General features: G+C 40.7%; 1 protein-coding gene across 1 annotated transcript in view; it reads right to left on the reverse strand.

The window, feature by feature from the left end:
* Positions 1-19,480, reverse strand: part of kcnq3 (potassium voltage-gated channel, KQT-like subfamily, member 3) — a 424,966-nt gene that overhangs the window by 23,742 nt on the left and 381,744 nt on the right. The window contains exons 10-11 of the mRNA XM_072570436.1: positions 3,659-3,852; positions 1,871-1,973 (exon numbers count right to left, since the gene is read on the reverse strand). Coding sequence (XP_072426537.1) covers positions 1,871-1,973; positions 3,659-3,852 — 297 coding nt within the window. The remainder of the gene's footprint in view (positions 1-1,870; positions 1,974-3,658; positions 3,853-19,480) is intronic.

A 19,480-nucleotide genomic window follows, 5' to 3' on the forward strand; every position in this document is an offset into this window, starting at 1 on the left:
TTCTAATTGGTTTATCATTCACAGAAATCTTTTTAAGTCATTTACTATCTTTGGAACAGAAAAAGCTTCTCCTGTCCTTTATGCCATCTTTATCAATGATATGCCCCAGAAAATTAGATAATCAGGGTCGTTGGAAACCTCACATTTCTCATTGAGGGTGAAACCTACCAGTCGCAGTCATTTCACCACAGTATGTTCTCTTTCGTCATGAGCTCCTATAATTTTTGCATGGATCAGATATCATCCTAATGACATTTAAACATCCTCCAACCATTGTAAAATGTCAGACATAGTACATTGGAAGGTCTCTATAGCTAAAGCAATTCCAAATGGCAACCCGTTAAAATCATCGGTTTTGGGTTTGCTGATGGTTGGATGTTGATTAGAATTGCATGAATTGGATCAGGAGCTTGTAGAATCCCAGCCCCAGCAGATTCTGTGGGAAGTGCATGGGAAATCGAAGAATCTGAAGGACAGTTCGTGAGCATCTTGAAACCACTAAAGGAATCCATCAAAGTCAGAGAATTCAGAAGGTTCTCCTTCACATACATTAATGGTTACCCAGGGAAATTACAGGATTAAAAACACAATTTCATTCTGGATACCTATTAATCTCACCAGCACTCACCCTTCTCAACAACAAACAGAACTCTCAAACTGAACAAGATTCCAATGCCCCCCACCCTGGAACCCAACATCTCTCTCAACATCAACACCTGTAACCCAAAAAAGCCCCGCCTTAACAGACCCAAATCCCCTGTCCCTGTTGGACCCAATTCCCCTCTCCCTGCTGGACCCCATCCCCTCTCCCTGCTGGACTTAAACCCCCTCTTCCTGCTGGACCCAACTCCCCCCCCCCCTCCCTGCTGGGACCCAAACCCCCCTCTCCCTGCTGGGACCCAAACCCCCCTCTCCCTGCTGGACCCAAAACCCCCTTAATTATTCTACACTACAATGTTTAAATTCAGGTACACTCACGATTTCTGAAAGAGCCAGGATTGGAATTATTGGCTAGAAATGAGAATTTCAGTCCTAAACGAAAATCAACTAAAATGAGAGTGGCAATCTGACTGTCAATATCTCTGAAACAGGTTTGAGTGTGGTAAACAATCCAGACTGTTCATCTAATGGAACCTACTGTGCATGAAATACGCAGGAAATGGCCCCCAATTAGTCATTAATCGGCCACATAAGGGTTCCAGTTTCACAAGAGCAGGCGGGCTGCCTGACACTTCTCTCACTACTTATAACAGTGTAGTGTTGGCAAGAACTGGTGGACACGTGCTGAGAAAGGTGAGAAAGGCACTGCAGTTGCAAACCCGTCTGCAGGGGAATTATACCATTGGATTGGAATCAAATATACCATTTTGGGGGTGATAGTCAGTATTGTGAAGGAATGAAGTGAATTCCAGGATGACACTCAAGGATCTGAAAAACAGGCAAATAATTGGCAAATGTAGTTCAACACAGTTAAATATAAGGTAGTATACTTTGGTAGGAAGAAGAGAGGCTACCAGTTTAGGTAGGTAAAGCAACTATGAATTAGGAGCAGGAGCAAGCCACCAGTTCCCTGACCAACCTTTACCATTCAATGCACTTGTAACTGATTTTACCAGAGTGCCAACTCCACATATCTGCCTGTCCTCCTGAGAAGATACCAGCAACAATATACAGTTCTGTAGCTTTTATTAATTATACCTCATGACCGTTAACAAGAACACATCCTTTGCATATTGAGTGCTGAGCATTATGAAGTGCAGATTAAGCATTCTTTGAAAACTGTTGTTTATAATTATTGAAGTTCTATGTGGCACTCAAAAGAGAAGACACTATAAATATCTAATTTTTCCTATTTTGTAGTAAGGCCCACCTTGTAGCCCTAATGACGGTTTTCAATGTAGGGATCAAATCTTCCAAGAGTTCAGCTTGGTAACCCTTGTCCTCAGGCTCTTGGTCCACCTCAGCAGCAGCATCTACACAGCAACAGTAAAGATCTTGTTAAATACCAGAATTTTGCTTGAAAGCAAAGTTGATAATAATCAATGCCTCCATCGAATTTTGTCATTGACTAAAAATTTATGTAATCACAAGAGTGCAAATTCCAAACAAAAAGGTTGAGGTTACCCACTTTCCACTGAGGAATTCAAACGGACATCAGAAACAACAGAGGTGACAAAATGCAAGAACAAGTATCATCTCTTGTTACACTTAAGACTATTGCTAAATATAGTTCTGCTGATATACCTAACTACAGTACTGGGACTTGTAGACCAAGAAGATCCCAGATTAAGTTCCTTAGTTATGCTGAATTAGCTGATCTCCAGTCAGTAAACCATAGTGGCCTCAAGCTAGCATTGGGAAAGCTTAGCTAGCATCCTCATGTATGTTTACTAGTTTAACTCAATTGATACCATTCGTCTCAGACCCAGAAGTGTATAGATTGAGCACCACACACATTCTTGAACTCATAATCTAGCTTTACACTACATTGCATCACGGACTGTGCATTCAGACTTTTCATTTTTCATGTCCGACAGTAAATCAATTCACATTTTTTGATAAATGTTAAAAGGTCTCTGTGCACTCGGAAAATGAACAAAGTTTTCTTGGTCAATGTGCCTTCTTTTAAACAATAACAACCAAAAGAAATTAATTTGTACTTCAATTAAAGCAAAATACTGTAATTTTGGAAATCTGAAATAAAATTGGCAAATGCTTGAAATACTCAGTAGCTCTGCCAGCAGTTGTGCAAAGAGGAATAGAGTTAATATTTTGAGTATTTCCAGAACTTCCTTTTTTTATAAAACTGGTAAATCGCCCCATTGCTGTTGCGGTATTCTACTGGATACAAATTTGCTGCTGCATTTGCCAATATAAGAAAGTTTGTGATAGTCCATTGGAGATAATGGTGGCTGGTTTTGAGGCAGCTTGTCAGGAAAACTTGAACAAAAAACACTTTTCTGGGCTGATCTGGCCACTTTTCTCTGGGGTGGACTGAGGGCCACTGGTAACACTGAAGCAGTTGTGGTAAGTCTACTGGGGTTGTTTAAAAAGCTATTAATAGCCATTTTCCTCAGGCAATTAAATATTACCAGAGGCATGTGGCCCATGTAGTGCATGTAAATTGTCAAACACAGGAGGCAAGTGCAGAGCAGGAAGTCAGAGCACCATGGCAAAGACATTAAACCAGAAACCCTCAGGTCATCCAGAGGCAACAACCTACGAGTGCAGTGGCATCTCATTGACATTGCTGTCATGGTTGCCTTCAGCCTCTTCTTAAATTTAATATGCTCCAACCTTTTGTGAGCTGGTCTCCTCAGCAGTCACAGCGAAGGCTGGTTTAAATAGTGTGCTTTGATATGCCTTCCTGCCTCCACAAAACGCCTACTGTCTCACACTAAATGGTGATTCCAGAGGCAGGTTGTTAATTGGACTCCCTTCCAGCAGATTTGCTCCAGAAAGCATGGCACTCTTGTCTCCAGGTTATTGATCCAGAAATTACACAATCTCCCATTTCAAAAAGTTAAGGTGACAAGATTCAGCTCTTGTCTCTGAAGCACTTTGAAACATTTCTGAGAGACTTGATAAGGCACTTAATAAATATTAATTTAAACCTTGTTTCTACTGACCAATAGAACTTGAGGAAAATAAATCGTACCTTCTGAGCTCTGTCTGAAGCCAAAGGCTTTAATGCGAACTGCAGCTCGAAGGTCACTGAAACCTAAACTCTTCTGATCTTTTGAGGGACTATCCTCCACTCCGTCTGTATTTTGAGGTGTAAAAAGCCTGCTCTTAACAGTGCCACCTCTGGGTCCAGCACTACGAACACGTTCAAAAAGGCTCAGCTTCTGACTGTAATGAAAAAAAAATTACAATTAAATGCTTTTGAAGTATTTATTAGTTAATATTCTCCCATAGAATATTGGCAGTAATATTGGCTTCTCATCAAAGCTCTCAAAGAGATTAACTGTGGCTCAGTGATAGCACTCTAAGTACTGAGCTAGATGGATGTTGGTTAAAATAATACACCAAAGACTCAAGCAAATCATCTAGTTTGACATTCTAGTTTGACAGTGATGGAGTTCTGCAAAGATGAAGGCTCTGGGGAGAAAGTAGAAACTGTGAACCTATTTACGCCTTTCAGTCAACTCTATATTATAATTACAAAAAAACGCAGAAGAGCTCTCCAGAGTGCCCAGGTCAATATTTATTCTTCAATCAAAATCACTTAAAACAAGATAAACTTATCATTCCCACACTTATGTTTGAGGGACCTCACCCTGCCCTAAGTGCTTGCCACTTTTCTTGAAACTGTGGTCACTCTTTGATTCCCTGACACTACAAGTGTCCATCATCCTTTGAAAGGAAATGAGGGAGAGCATTTTCTGGAGAGTTGAGGAACAGTTACGATTTCTAATTTCCCAATAGTTACAACTTTATTTCCACGTACAGATCACTCTTTGGAAAAAATTCAACATGTATGTAGCTAAAGTATCCTGAAGTTATACACAAAATGAAATAGCATAGATCCGAACATTTTGAAACATTTTTGGTCTTTTTCTGTTAAGTCTTTACCCATTCCTTCATACAGGTAGCCTACTCTGATTTGGAAAGAATGCACAAATATTGAAACAAATTATCTCCATTAGAGGAACTGGTTAAAAACAGCATAGAGACACACTGATAGTGTACGTTATTTGTAGCGATTGAAGCCAATGTGTGAGCTTTCAATATTTGGATTAATTACTGTGAAAAATGTGACTGCCCACCACCTAGTAATTCATTAGATTAGATTACTTACAGTGTGGAAACAGGCCCTTCGGCCCAACAAGTCCACACCGCCCCGCCGAAGCGTAACCCACCCATACCCCTACATCTACATCTACCCCTTACCTAACACTACGGGCAATTTAGCATGGCCAATTCACCTGACCTGCACATTTTTGGACTGTGGGAGGAAACCGGAGCACCCGGAGGAAACCCACGCAGACACAGGGAGAACGTGCAAACTCCACACAGTCAGTCGCCTGAGGTGGGAAATGAACCCGGGTCTCTGGCGCTGTGAGGCAGCAGTGCTAACCACTGTGCCACCGTGCCGCCATATTTTAGGACACAAAAGCCCTCCTGAATGCAGAAAATATCCATGTGATTAAAATATTGAATTCCATGTTATAAAGCAAATTACATTATTGAACTATTGTAGCTGGCACTGTTTTTCACAGGATTGCAATGGCAATGCTAATGTACCACTTGCAAATGAGAAGCTGCTAAAATATAAAATGCAATGAGGAATATTTTATTCAATGTGATGAAAGAAAACTAGGACAGGAGGTGATGCAGCTGCTCCTTTTACTTTAGTTACTAGAAGGACAGTTGAGTGATTGTTGGGGATGGGAAGAGAGAGAGAGAGAGAGAGTGAGTGAATGTACCTGGGAATGTATAGAGTTTAATTGAATGTTATGCAATGGGGCTTTTTTAAAATTAAACTCGCATCTTTATATTGTTAAAAAGACTTGATATTTATAGGAAGGAACTGGGGTGGGTGGAATGAGGTTGAAGTGGTTAGAAAACCCAAAATGCAGGCAACGTGATGCCACTTCTTGAAAACAATCTTAATTTCCTGCCAGCCACATTGCAAGGCAATTGGAACGAATGGCATGCATGCGGAGTGTGTGTGTGTGTGAGAGAGAGAGAGAGAGAGGGCATGTTTGAGGAGGGGTGGGTGTGTGTCTGTGCGTGTGTGTTAGGGGGCGTGTTACAGGAGGTGTGTGTTTGAGGGTGTAAGAGGAGAGGTGTGTGTATTGGGGGTGTTAGGGGAGAGGTGTGTGTGTGTTGGGAATGTTAGAGGAGAGGTGTATGTGTTGGTGTTAGAGGAGGGGTGTGTATGTGTATGGGGGGTGTTAAAGGAGAGGTGTGTGTGTTGGGGGTGTTAGAGGAGAGATGTGTGTGTTGGGGTGTTAGAGGCGGGGTGTGTATGTGCATGAGGGGTGTTAGAGGAGGGGTGTGTATGTGTGTGTTGGGGTGTTAGAGGAGAGGTGTGTGTGTTGGTGTTAGAGGAGAGGTGTGTATGTGTATGGGGGGTGTTAGAGGAGGGGTGTGTGTGTTGGGGGTGCTAGAGGAGAGGTGTGTGTGTTGGGGTGTTAGAGGAGGGGTGTGTATGTGCATGAGGGGTGTTAGAGGAGGGGTGTGTATGTGTGTGTTGGGGTGTTAGAGGAGAGGTGTGTGTGTTGGGGTGTTAGAGGAGGGGTGTGTATGTGCATGAGGGGTGTTAGAGGAGGGGTGTGTATGTGTATGGGGGGGTGTTAGAGGAGAGGTGTGTGTGTTGGGATGTTAGAGGAGGGGTGTGTGTGGGTGCGCGTGTGTATATGTGTGTGTAGGGGGGGTGTTAGAGGACGGCTGTGTGGGGGGGTTGTGTTCGAGGAGGGATGTGTTTGGGGGGGTCTTAGAGGTGGTGTGTGGGGGGGGTGTTAGAGGAGGTGTGTTTGAGTAGGGGCTGTTAGAGGAGGGGTGTGTGTGTTGGGGAAGGGGGTGTAAGAGGAGGGGTGTGTGGGGAGGTTAGAGGAAGGGTGTGTATGGGGGTGTAAGAGGAGGGGTGTGTGTGGAGGGGTTAGAGGAGGGTTGTGTTTGGGGGGTGTTAGAGGAGAGGTGTGTGTGGGGGGTGTTAGAGGAAGGTTGTGTTTGGGGGGTATTCGAGGAGAGGTGTGTGGGGGGGGTTAGAGGAGAGGTGTGTGTGGGGGGGGTTAGAGGAGGGGTGTGTGTGGGGGGGTTAGAGGAGGGGTGTGTGTGGGGTGGTTAGAGGAGGGGTGTTTTTGGGGGGTGTTAGAGGAGAGGTGTGTGGGCGGGGTTAGAGGAGGGGTGTGTTACAGGAGGGTTGTGTGTGTTGTGGAGGGGGGTGTTAGAGGAGGGGTGCGTGTTGGGGTGGAGGGTGTTAGAGGAGGGTGTGTGTGGAGGGCGGTGTTAGAGGAGATATGTGTGTGGGGGTGTGTGGTTAGAGGAGGTGTGTGTGTTTGTGGGGGCATGTTAGAGGAGGGATCTGTGTATTGGGGAGGGGGGTGTTAGAGGAGATATGTGTGTGGGGGTGTGTGGTTAGAGGAGGCGTGTGTGTTTGTGGAGGCATGTGAGAGGAGGGGGTCTGTGTGTTGGGGAGGGGGTGTTAGAGAAGGTATGTGTGTGGGGGTGTGGTTAGAGGAGGTGTGTGTGTTTGTGGGGGCATGTTAGAGGAGGGGGTCTGTGTGTTGGGGGTGGTGTTAGAGGAGGGGTGTGTGTGGGAGGGTGTGTTTAAAGAAGGTCTGTGTGTTGTGGAGGATGGTGTTAGAGGAGGCCCAATAATATGGAAAGGGAAGCAGGTTCACATGAAAATCCAGGGGAAAGCCCTGTTTTGCCAATACCAGAACTGGAAAGACATTAAGCTGCAGAATTCAGATCTCCTCAGATCTCTTCAGCTGCGTGGTTTCCTGATCCCTGGAAAATCCAGCCTGCAGCACTTTAACCTGAAAGTATGTCAACATTATAGAAACAAACTCATTGGCATATTTAAACAAAATTATGCACTCCCACCTCACGTAAACTGCTCAGTCACTTGCCCTTACTCACCTTTGTTAAATCAGGAAGTTTGCAAGGCCGAATGAGATCAGGGACACAGAGGTTTAAAATTTCAGCAACCATCTGCCCCCACCCCTTCGCCCCTCCTCCCTACCCCCCTGACCTGACCTCTCACCCTGCCCAGCATCTCTCAACATGGAGATTAACATTCTCCTTCATCATATCCGATGATTTCAATAGATAACGAATTTGATTTTGTGAAAGATTTTAGTTCTGTTCTTTTGGGCTGGGATTCTTTTTAATTCAAATGGCAAAATGGTCTATGGGAAGGCACTGCACTAATTTTATGATATAACTGTCACCAGTTCTGATTGTTTTCTAGTAAACTGCAAATGTGTTCTTTACAGCACAGTCCCTTTTGGTAATCAAAAATGAAAACTCCTACCTATTAGACACACACATTAAAAATATAATCTATCAAGATCACAATACAAGTGAGATCAGAGATTGTCACTCATATTAAAAAAGACAGGTGAACTCTTTCAGATTAGAAAGCAGAATCCATTCTTCATTTCATCATTGAACAGAAGCTACTTTACTCCTTTCCATCACACATGTACAAAGAAAAATAAATGCTATCAAAGGATATTACACACGATAACATTTTACCTTGTAATTGATTTATTAATTGTCTGTTCCTGCCCAGCTTGTAACAGTTCCTACTCTAGTATAATTCAACCCTTGCATCCTTTCTTCCATTATTCTTCTTTTCTTCCTAAGTGAGGCAGAAGTTCTTCATTCAGAGAGTTGGGAACCTGTGGAATCCTGTACCACAGAAAGCTGTTGGGGCCGGTTCATTTAGTTATATTCAAGAGGGAGCTGGATGTGGCCCTTGCTGCTAAAGGGATCAAGGAATATGAAGAGAAAGTGGGAATGAGATACTGAAGTTGCAAGATCAGCCATGATCATATTGAATGGTGGTGCAGGCTCGAAGGGCCGAATGACCTACTCCTGCACCGATTTTCTATGTTTCTAAGTTAATCCACTAATTTAACTTAAACCATTTAAAATGAGACTAATAAATTTCCCCATGAGGTTGTTGATCCTAGTCCTATCGGAATGTAATCATATTGAAAAGATACTTACTGCCCCAAAATTACAAAAATCTGAAGCCTTCCATGCTGCACCTTGTTACATACTGCCTATTGTTTCTCCCTAACTTCCTATTTATACTCATCTTAGGAGCAATTCACTGATTATTTCTTTTGAGGTCCTACATTTTAACTGTGTCCCTAGATCTCCATGTCACAGGTACTAATGTGTATCACAACTCTGGCTCACTCCTTTCCCACTGCAGAATATTTTTCACCCTTTTCTGTCTGGCACGAGAGAGGCAACACATAATATGAGGCTTACTGTGATTATTTTAAAAAAACTTGCCTGGCCCCTTATCTATGGAAGAGGTATAGTTAGTAAGTTTGCAGATGATACCAAAATTGGAGGTGGAGTGGACAGCGAAGAGGGTTACCTCAGATTACAACAGGATCTTGACCAGATTGGCCAATGGGCCGAGAAGTGGCAAATGGAGTTTAATTCAGATAAATGCAAGGTGCTGCATTTTGGGAAAGCAAATCTGAGCAGGACTTATACACCTAATAGTAAGGTCCTAGGGAGTGTTGCTGAATAAAGAGACCTTGGAGTGCAAGTTCATAGCTCCTTGAAAGTGGAGTTGCAGGTAGATAGGATAGTGAAGAAGGCGCTTTGGTATGCTTTCCTTTATTGGTCAGAGTATTGAGTACAGGAGTTGGGAGGTCATGTTGCGGCTGTACAGGACATTGGTTCAGCCACTGTTGGAATATTGCGTGCAATTCTGGTCTCCTTCCTTTCAGAAAGATGTTGTGTTGCTTGAAAGGGTTCAGAAAGATTTACAAGGATGTTGCCAGGGTTGGAGAATTTGAGCTATAGGGAGAAGCTGAACAGGCTGGGGCTGTTTTCCCTGGAGTGTCGGAGGCTGAGGGGTGACCTTATAGAGGTTTGCAAAATTATGAGGGGCATGCCATAGGGTAAATAGACAGTCTTTTCCCTGGGGTTGGGGGGTCCAGAACTAGAGGGCATATGTTTAAAGTGAGAGGGGAAAGACATAAAAGAGACCTAAGGGGCAACTTTTTCACGTAGAGGGTGGTACATGTATGGAATGAGCTGCCAGAGGAAGTGGTGGAGGCTAGTACAATTGCAACATTTAGAAGGCATTTGGATGGGTAGATGAATAGGAAGGGTTTGGAGGGATATGGGCCGGGTGCTGGCAGGTGGGACTAGATTGGGTTGGGATATCTGGTCAGCATGGACGGGTTGGACTGAAGGGTCTGTTTCCATGCTGTACACCTCTATGACAACATTGGCATATTTTGCTTTTGTCCATTTGTACCAGATTTGACTGCACTGTTTCAAGTTCTCTTCACTCCCAACTTTCTCTAATATAGTATGGTTTGAGAATGGCATAAGTCCTCAAGGTGACTATACTTCCTGCCTCTTTCTATTCTTCCAGATGGCCACTTATCTAATATACTGAACTTTCTCTGCCTGTGGGATGGCCACCAACATGTATATGGGACATCAGCTGCCCACAAGTGTGAAGAAAGACTGTGCTCAGGCAGGGGGCATACAGTTTCTGTACACAGGGTAGTTCATGACACCTGCGGAGGCCTGAAATTCCCATATGGTGCAAGAATTGCAAACAACATGTTTCAGCTATAATTAAAGTTTAAGTTAACTGAAATACTGAATGTAAATCTTACCTAAATTTTAGAAAGATTTCAATCATTAAAATTCCTTTACTTGCCAAATTCCTTAGGTTGACAATTTCATAGAAAAGCAGTGCACTGTAACACTCAACACACATCACTGCAGCATGCAAAACTCTAGATTTACGGTATCCCTTTGAGCATGAACTGGATATTAGCACATAAGGATTAGAAACCTCCCATCATTATCTGTTCTTGTACATACCCAATTTCATTCCCATACAACATAGTTGATTCTTAACTGCCATCTAATTAGCCTAACATGTTATTGGATTTCATCAAATCAATCTTCACTGATTTACAAAGAAAGCTCAGCACAATTTTTCAGGACTGTAAGAGATGGGGAATAATTGCTAACACTAATGTCCTGAAAATGAATATATTTTTAAAAGTCATCCTTACCACAAATCAAAGTTGTTATTCCAGATGTATCTATTTCAACCAAACCATCATTTATATAAATGATTGGATGTGAACATAGGAGGAATGGTTAGTAAGTTTGCAGATGACACCAAAATTGGAGGTATAGTGGACAGCGAAGAAGGTTACCTCAGAGTCCAATAGCACCTTGCTCAGATGGGCCGAAAGGCCGAAGAATGGCAAATGGAGTTTAATCCAGATAAATGTGAAGTGCTACATTGTGGTAGGGCAAATCAGGCTAGGACTATATACTTAATGGCAAGGTCCTGTGGAGTGTTACCAAACAAAGAGACCTTGGAATACAGGCTCATAGTTCCTTGACAGGGGAGTCACAGGTAGACAGGATAGTGAAGAAAGCATTTGGTATGCTTGCCTTTATTGGTCAGTGCATTGAGTGCATGAGTTGGGAGGTCATGTTGCAGCTGTTGATTCTGGAGGATTCATGTCAAGGGGCAGTAGTTAGTTTCATATTGGAAATGGTCATTGCCTGGCATTGTTAGATGTGAATATTACTTGCCACTAGGCAATATCCAGGCTTAGGATATTGCCTAGCTCATGTTGTGTTTGAACATCCCATTGATTCCAGTTTTGCTCGGGCACCTTGATGTCACATTCAGTCAAATGCGGCCTTGAGGTCAAGAACTGTCACTCTCAGCTCATCTCTGGAATTCAGTTCTTTTGTCCATGTTTGAACCAAGGCAATAATGAGGTCAGGAGCTGAGTGGCCCTGATGGAACCCAAACTGAGCATCAATGTGCAGATTATTGCTGAATCAAATGCTGCTTGATGGCACTGTTGATGACACCTTCCATCACTTTACCGATCTTAGGAAACTGCATCCCAGAAAAGATTTAAAATGAAATTAAGACTAATTCCGTTGTCTTAGTTTCCTGTCAGAACAACAGTGTACCATGTCAGAAGGTGAAATGCAACCCTCACAAAAAAATGTGTGGGTGTCTTGCACAAAATAGTCCTTGTACAAGATTCTGTAATAAGATAGTCCTTGTACAAAATTCCAGACCAATCTCTGCAATAAGATAGTCCTTGTACAAGATTCCAGACCATCTCTGCAATCAGATTGTTGCACTAGGCTACTTGACAACTGTTGGACTTTCAAAGTAGGGAATAAAAACAGAAAATGATGTAAATGCTTAGATCTTAAGCACGCAAAGCAATTTTCTTTTGTTCTCATTATTGGAATGTTGTGCAGTTTTGTTCTTTTTCCACTCAGGGTCAGGGTAATAGGTTCACTGTGTGGAATGAAATCATGATTTCACATAAAGATTGAATCAGGATACAATCCTACAAGAATACAGAATAATAAATGAAATGAAAATTTATTTCAATAATAATGGATCACAATGAAATGAATATTTAACAAGTTATATACACTTAGATGGGAAAATCTTTCTTGTAGATGATAATCATTACCACCCACCATTTCTCATTGGAAAATTTAAGTGTTTATAATTATAATTTGGAATGTAGTGGGCTTGAATTTTGAAAGTGTGTGAGACTTGTATTTCAAATACAGTCTTTATCATTTTCCATTATATAGATGACGCGCAGAAATAGTCGTAATTTAATAAATAGCAAATAGTTCCACCAAAAGTTGGCTGCCATTAGTTGCATTGATCCCATTTTATTTGTACTATTTCTGAAGGTAACTTACATGTTTTATTGGGGGGGGAGGGGTGAGTAGTGCTTAGGGAGGGGCAGGTGGAGTATAAAATTAGCAGCAGCAGATCATCCACCTGCTTTACATTCTGTGAAAATTCATTTCCACTGATTTCAATGAAAGGAAAATCAGAGGTTGTGTCGAACAGAAGACCAATCCCATATTACAACCACAACAAAGATGAAAATAATTCCAATGAATGCACAGTCAAGGAAACAGTTGGAACAAAGATCCAATTATTATAGACCCAAAGTGGATAAAACTGAATTTCTAATTCTCACTCAAGAGATCAAGCTATTGTTTAATATCATTGAATTTGAATTCCTGATGAAGGGCTTTTGCCCGAAACATCAATTTTCCTACTCCTTTTCTGCTGCCTGACCTGCTGTGCTTTTCCAGCACCACTCTAACTTTGACTCACTGAATTTGAAGCTGAACTGTAGTAATCTTCTCAAAACCAGCTCCAGGGATCTCAATATCATTAACTGCTATGGATTTGAACTCAGGCCTTGTGAGTAATTTTAACTTTTATTGCTGGATGAAAAGTGGGTGGTAGCATATCAGCATTCCATTCAATTTTCTATTCCAATGGAAAAAAGATAAGATATAGAGAATGAATTTCCAACTCAGTGCAGCCCTTCTGCCAGGTGGAAACTTGAAAACTATCATGCTGATCTGGTTTCAGCTCACTGAGAAACACCACCTCTTTCAGATATTTAACCCAAAGGTAAATTCACATTTTTGTATTTCTGTAGAATCATTATTTAGAAGTTTTGTATAGGCCACAGCTGGATTGCAGAATTATGTTATCAATTAAACTTCTCAAATGGAAATTCATCTTCTTCAGAGGTGTCAGTGAAGTATTACTACTGTTTCATTGTCACTGAGCATTTGTTTCCATTATCCCATTCAAAACTGATCAATTCTCCCACGTTAAAATTAATCATAACAAAGCCATCATTTTTGATTTAAAACAGTTAATATCTATGAAACCAAGGTGCTCACAAAAAGAGGAAAATCTAGCCCGATGCAAATAATTATTCCTTGACCTTATCAATGTGTTTGTTTTATATCATTTTAATTTCATCAATGATCTAAAAGGGGCAAAATGCAAACAAATTGATGCATTTTCAAAATGAAAATAAAAGCCCTGCATGGAATCAATCACCCCCAGATTTCTAGAACAGATAATCAGCTTGTAAAATAGAAAAAAAGTATTAGGTCATGAAGTCATTTGTACCTAAAGCTTTTTAAGAGGCTTGGTGCTTTGACTGGCTACTAATTGTGAGTTCACTGTTAAATAAGGGAGACATATTTATTATTTGCAGACAGATGACAGCTTGTGACCTGTTGCTTAAATAGAAAGTGACGGCTCTTTCATCAATGAGCTGGAATGGGTTTAAAATCTGAAAAGCTCTATTTTACTTCATACTGCATTGCCAAGATAATACCACAACAGCAAGATAACAACAATATCATAAAACAACACTTTTTAGGTCAATTGTAATTATTGATCCCATTAACAATGACAGAACATTAAATTTCTAGTTAAGAAAACACATCTTTGAACTTTTAAAAATACTGGGTGGGATCTGAATGTGAAACTCCTGTGCCCATTTCTGACAGCTCCCACTTTCACTGCTAGGGCAAAGGGGCAGGTCATGGCTTATACACTGGGGGAATCTGAATTCAATAGGGCCATTTCAATTCAGTGCTACGTTCAGATAAGGCATTTCTTTGCTGTAGCAATTAGCGTATTCCACACTGGATTTTGTTTTTAAGAGTAAATGTAAATGGTCTTTAAGTGCTATTAGGTCTGTCATGATGTTAAATTATTAAATCTCCAGGAAGTTAAAAAATATGCAAAAGTCTGCCTGTGCCAATGAGGGATAGAAAATTCTGTTTTTTTGACAAGGGCTATAATTATGTCATAGAACCCCAGTATGTCACAGTATGGAAGCAGGCTATTGAGCCCAGCGGGTCCACACCGACCCTCTGAAGAGCATCCCACCCAGACCCAACTTCATCTCTACAATGCCAACATTTCCTATGATTAATCCATCTAGCTTACACATCCCTGGATACTATGGACAATTTAGCATGGCCTATCCACTTAACCTGCACATCTTTAGACTGTGGGAGGACAGAGCTGAAAAATGTGTTGCTGGAAAAGCACAGCAGGTCAGGCAGCATCAAAGGAGCAGGAGAGTCGACGTTTTGGGCATAAGACCTTCTTCACTGGAGGACGCCGGAGCACCCAGGGGAAACCCACATAAACACTGGGAGAACGTGCACACTCCACGTAGCCAGTCACCTGAGGTTGAAATCAAACCCAGGTCCCTGGTGCTGTGAGACACTAGTGCTACTCACTGAGTAACCATGCAACCTAATTGATGAATTTTTGTCTGCTTTCTGCACCATATAACTATATCAGCAAATGCTCCTAAAATTCACAGTTTGATTCACAATTCAAAGAGGTTGTTCAAGGGTTAACATTTTTGATGTGGAATTATAAATGCATATTTATTTTCATTATGGACCAAGAACTTGAGGAGACTTAGAAGTTTGACATACACTTTCAAGAATGTTTCTTTTAATATATTGAGGGTTGTAATAGATATTTACATCTTTCCTTTGTTTCATTTAAACTTGACCACTAAGGGTTTCCACTGGTGAATACTGGATGTGCTGACATATAGGATGAATTGGCATGAGTTGGCACTGAGTTGGCATGGAGTCACCTAAGTGGAATGAGAACTAGTTGAGATGGGGAGATGAAGTATGAGAGATAAAGTCAAGGAGTGTAAAATTTAATGAAATAACTGGGCAAAAGTCCAAGAAAACTGAGTCAGGCCCTTTAAACAGCTTGCTCCTTAATTCAGCTGTCCATGTGGCCACTCAGTAATTGCCTTTGCAATTTAATTAAAGAGATGTAAAACATTGCGGTACAAATGCAGGTGGGTCTACCTCTATCCTGCTCCCATCTCTCTCACCTTCTAGAATGAAAACCATCCCATTCAGGGGAGTTTTCCCAAAGTGGGTGTAGGAAATTTCCTGACATAACTATGTGCCTTAGAAATAAAATTGCAAGTGCAGATCTTCTGGCTACATTAATTTCTCAAAGGTTTTCTAACAGATCCTAATCTTTTGTATTCTTGCAAGCCTGAGTATAATTTTTGCATTTTTAATATCATTAATCATATTAATCCCCCTAATTTATGAGGATATTATTGAGCGAGTCACACTCAATAATACCAAATAGGAAAAAAGTGAAACAGCACCAATAAAGATGCCCTGAATGAGAAACCTTAAAATGCTTCGAGGAAAAGCATGACAAGGTAAGCTTACATTTGTTAAATGAAGAAGATGGTAAATAATGGAATGACAGCAATAATTGTCTTTGCTTTTTATGATATGAAAGCATGATTTATGTACGTAGTTTTTGAGGAGCACAACCTTAAAAGTCAGCCTGTGATGTTTATATTTATGTCTAACTGACCCAAGCAGTAAATAAGTTCACCTAATACAATTCACAGCAAGCCTCTTACTAAATACAACCCAGAGATGGAAATGTCAGCTCTTCATGCAACTACCACAATTGCCTTCATATGTTTTCTAAGTTCATCATTCTCAGTCATTGGGTAATAGTGCTGTTGAGTACTTATTACACAGCACACTGGAGTAAATAATTAAAATGAGTGTGCTTATTATTTGTTCATAATAACCAAGATATGCACATTGTCTCAGAGTCAATCCAATTTCAGACAGTCACCCAGTGCAGACAGCAAATATTGTGTTCACATGCTCCATGGACAAATATACCAATCTCAACTAGATAGCTGTGTTTCAAAACTCGGAGGGAATGAAATTTCAATAATAAATATTTAATAAGGAACATAAAAACATACAGAAAAGAAAGTGGTGATGGGATTAGAGCAGATAACTTTGGTTAAAAAGCAAGCATGATAAAAGGTTTGGTGTATTTCTGTGCTGTCGTTGTTATGCTCAGGAGGAATAAGTACATTAGCTTTTGTAACATCATGATGCAGAATTTAATGTGCAAAGTAAATGGAATGGCTTTAAAGCTTTCACTGGCTTCATGAAAGAATGATTTCACATTGCTTTCTTCCTCTAGTGAAATTAAAGCAACATGTCCTTGCTCTGACAATTTTGTATGGAGGTAACAGTGTACAGTTTGATGTGATTTACTCTATTTACTCAGGTAATAATCAAACTCATGTAAGAGCCAACCCTTGATTTTGTTCCAAAAATCCCTCATTTCACATATACTTCATAATCTAGTCTTGTTAGTAAAACAGCAGAAATACCTGCAGAATCGGTGTCTGCATCATTATTGATAGCTTAGCAGTTCTAATATCAAAGCATGCTTTTGAGCTCTATCAAGTAGTATTCCTGTAAATGTCAACCCCCTGCATGTTGCTTAAAATTGTAGTCTCAAAAATAAAAATCTCCATTTTTACAAAACTATGTACAATTTTTCAATGTGGTATGTAATTAAAAATAAGTAGAAAGCTAGAGATGGCTAATTGCTTTTTCACAAGGATGATACCACAGTTTATCAAATAGAGCAAAGACTCACAACTGTGACCACATTCTGTAAAATCCACTGCATGTAATTCACAGTGAGTAAACATGCAATGCTGAGTAAGGAACCTGGTAGCTGCCACACAGTGATTTGAGATGGATTAGGGTCTAAGATTTGAGAAATATCACCTCAACCCTTCCCATTTCCATCATTAATTGAAGCTGGATGGTGGGAAAGTGGCCAATCTGTCACAAAAGTCCAGGATGGCACTTTAGATATGATCAGGAGGTTTATGAGTATTACTGTTCTTTTTTGAAAATGTAACTGCTATCAATTCAGGGAACCCAGTACGTCCATCAATGGGAGTACAAAGGGAATTCCGGAGCTGAGTGGCTTTACACCTACTGAATTCAAATGAAGGTATCACTTAGCATAAGCTTTCTCTAATGGCCTCCAATCTCCATCAACCTTGAGGCCTCTAATCACCTGCCCACTTCCTTGGGCCATGGTTTATGGCCTGTGATCCCTGGGTTACATCCTCCCCAACATCTTGTGCATGCCCTAGCCCCAAAATGAATTATCCGATTCTACCACCAGGCCTCAGACCTCTCCCATTGCAGGTTTCTGAATTATCATCATCCATCTCCCTGGCCCACTGACAATTAACCCACCTCAGCATCAATAGCCCATTGATTTATCTGACACACCTCTACCTGGAGATCAACCATTTTCACTGCCCCAACCCTGATTGACACCTCTTCCATCCCCCTGCATGGGGACCCACTTGCTCAAATGGCCTTCTCTAACCAACTAATCTGGAGGTCCACTTTATCAGTGATATCACAGAGATCCACAGTATGTGGGGGAATCCCAAAATCCCATGATTAATTAAGGTTTGAGGTTGCTTTAACAAGGAGGTGTCTTCTTCCTCTACCTGCAGCTTCAGCAGCAGTCACTCCTATGATGATGATGTTGCTGATGGAGGCCTGTATGGGATATGGGCTGGCTTCCTCATGTGATAGCAGGCTGGGCAATAGCTCCTTAATTGGCTGCTGCCTGTAAAATTGCCCATAGGATCCCACCAGCAGCTCCGTGTTTGGGATCAGCTTTTGATGAAATGAGTTTTCAATTTCTTTAGTCTAAAAATCTGAAGACCATCAGAGGTGTATCAATTCAATATTATACAATGTTTTCATCATGAATGATGTCAAGGATAATCGTGGAAACCTAAGTATATCAGCAGATTATTTAAAACAACAACTTCCAGCACTTATATTGTTCCTAAGATGAAGAAAAATAACTCAATAAGTTTCACAAAGGCAAATGGAGAAAACTGATCTGAGCTAGAGAGGCAGGTATTAGAATGGCGACCAGGAATCTGATTTAAGAGATGGGCTTTGAATAGGTCTTAAAGGAGACTAGGGGGCGGAAATACAGAGAGGTTTTAGAATAGAATTTTTATAGAATAGAAACCTTACGGGCCATTTGGCCCAATAAGCCCATATCGACCCTCCAAAGAGAGGCCCTCTCAGACCCATTCCCTCCACCCTATTACTCTGTATTTAGCCTTAACTAATGCATCTAACCTACACACCCCTAGACATTATAGGCAATTTAACATAGCTAATTCACCTAAACTGCACATTTTCTATTGTGTGGGGAAATATGGAATAAATTCCAGACAATGAGAGACTGAAGGGGGTGGCAGTCTAAGGATATGACGGAAAAGAGGAAGAATTTTTTAACTAAGAAAGTGAGAAGTCTTTGGCATTTTCTATGATAGGAAATTGTTGAAACCAAAACATTAAAGTTTCACGAAAGATGCAGATATTATCCTTAAGATAAAGGAACCAAAGGACATGAGGAGACAGTGGGAACAGGATACAGAGTTTGATGATCATCCAAGATCATATTGAATTGTGCAGCAGGCTGTAAGGCCAAAAGGCCTACTCTTGCTACTATATTCCAAATTAGTATGTTAACTTGTTCTGCCCGTTCTTTGGTAGATCAACCCAATTCTTTTTCTGACATATTTATAACCATGGCCCTTTGAAAGAAATAAGATTCTCCTTTGTCTTGAGGTTTTAATTTAACTTTATTACTTCAAGTTACTTTTGGTTGGAAGTTTCAAATTTATGCTACTTCTGCTGGATCCTCACTTTTGTTCTTCTAGGTTGAATCATAATTTAAATTCATTGGTTGCAAAATTCATTAATATTCTTCACCTTTCATACATTTGTGAAAATTGTAATAAATTTTTATTGAATGATGAATTACTCTAAGGTCTTTTAATGAGCGTTAAATTATAATTGATTGTAATCTTTTCTTAATTTTCTTCCTTTCTTTGTTTTAAAATGCAAAAACTGTTTTAATCTCTGTGTGAATAAGATATGCCTTCAATAAAACTTACAATTTTGAAGCATTTGAAGTCTTGTACACCCTCTTAAATCTTCAGTTAAATGAACATTTATCTTCCCAACATAAAGATTTAAG

The sequence above is a fragment of the Chiloscyllium punctatum genome, chromosome 5, assembly GCF_047496795.1.
Source record: "Chiloscyllium punctatum isolate Juve2018m chromosome 5, sChiPun1.3, whole genome shotgun sequence".
NCBI lineage: Eukaryota > Metazoa > Chordata > Chondrichthyes > Orectolobiformes > Hemiscylliidae > Chiloscyllium > Chiloscyllium punctatum.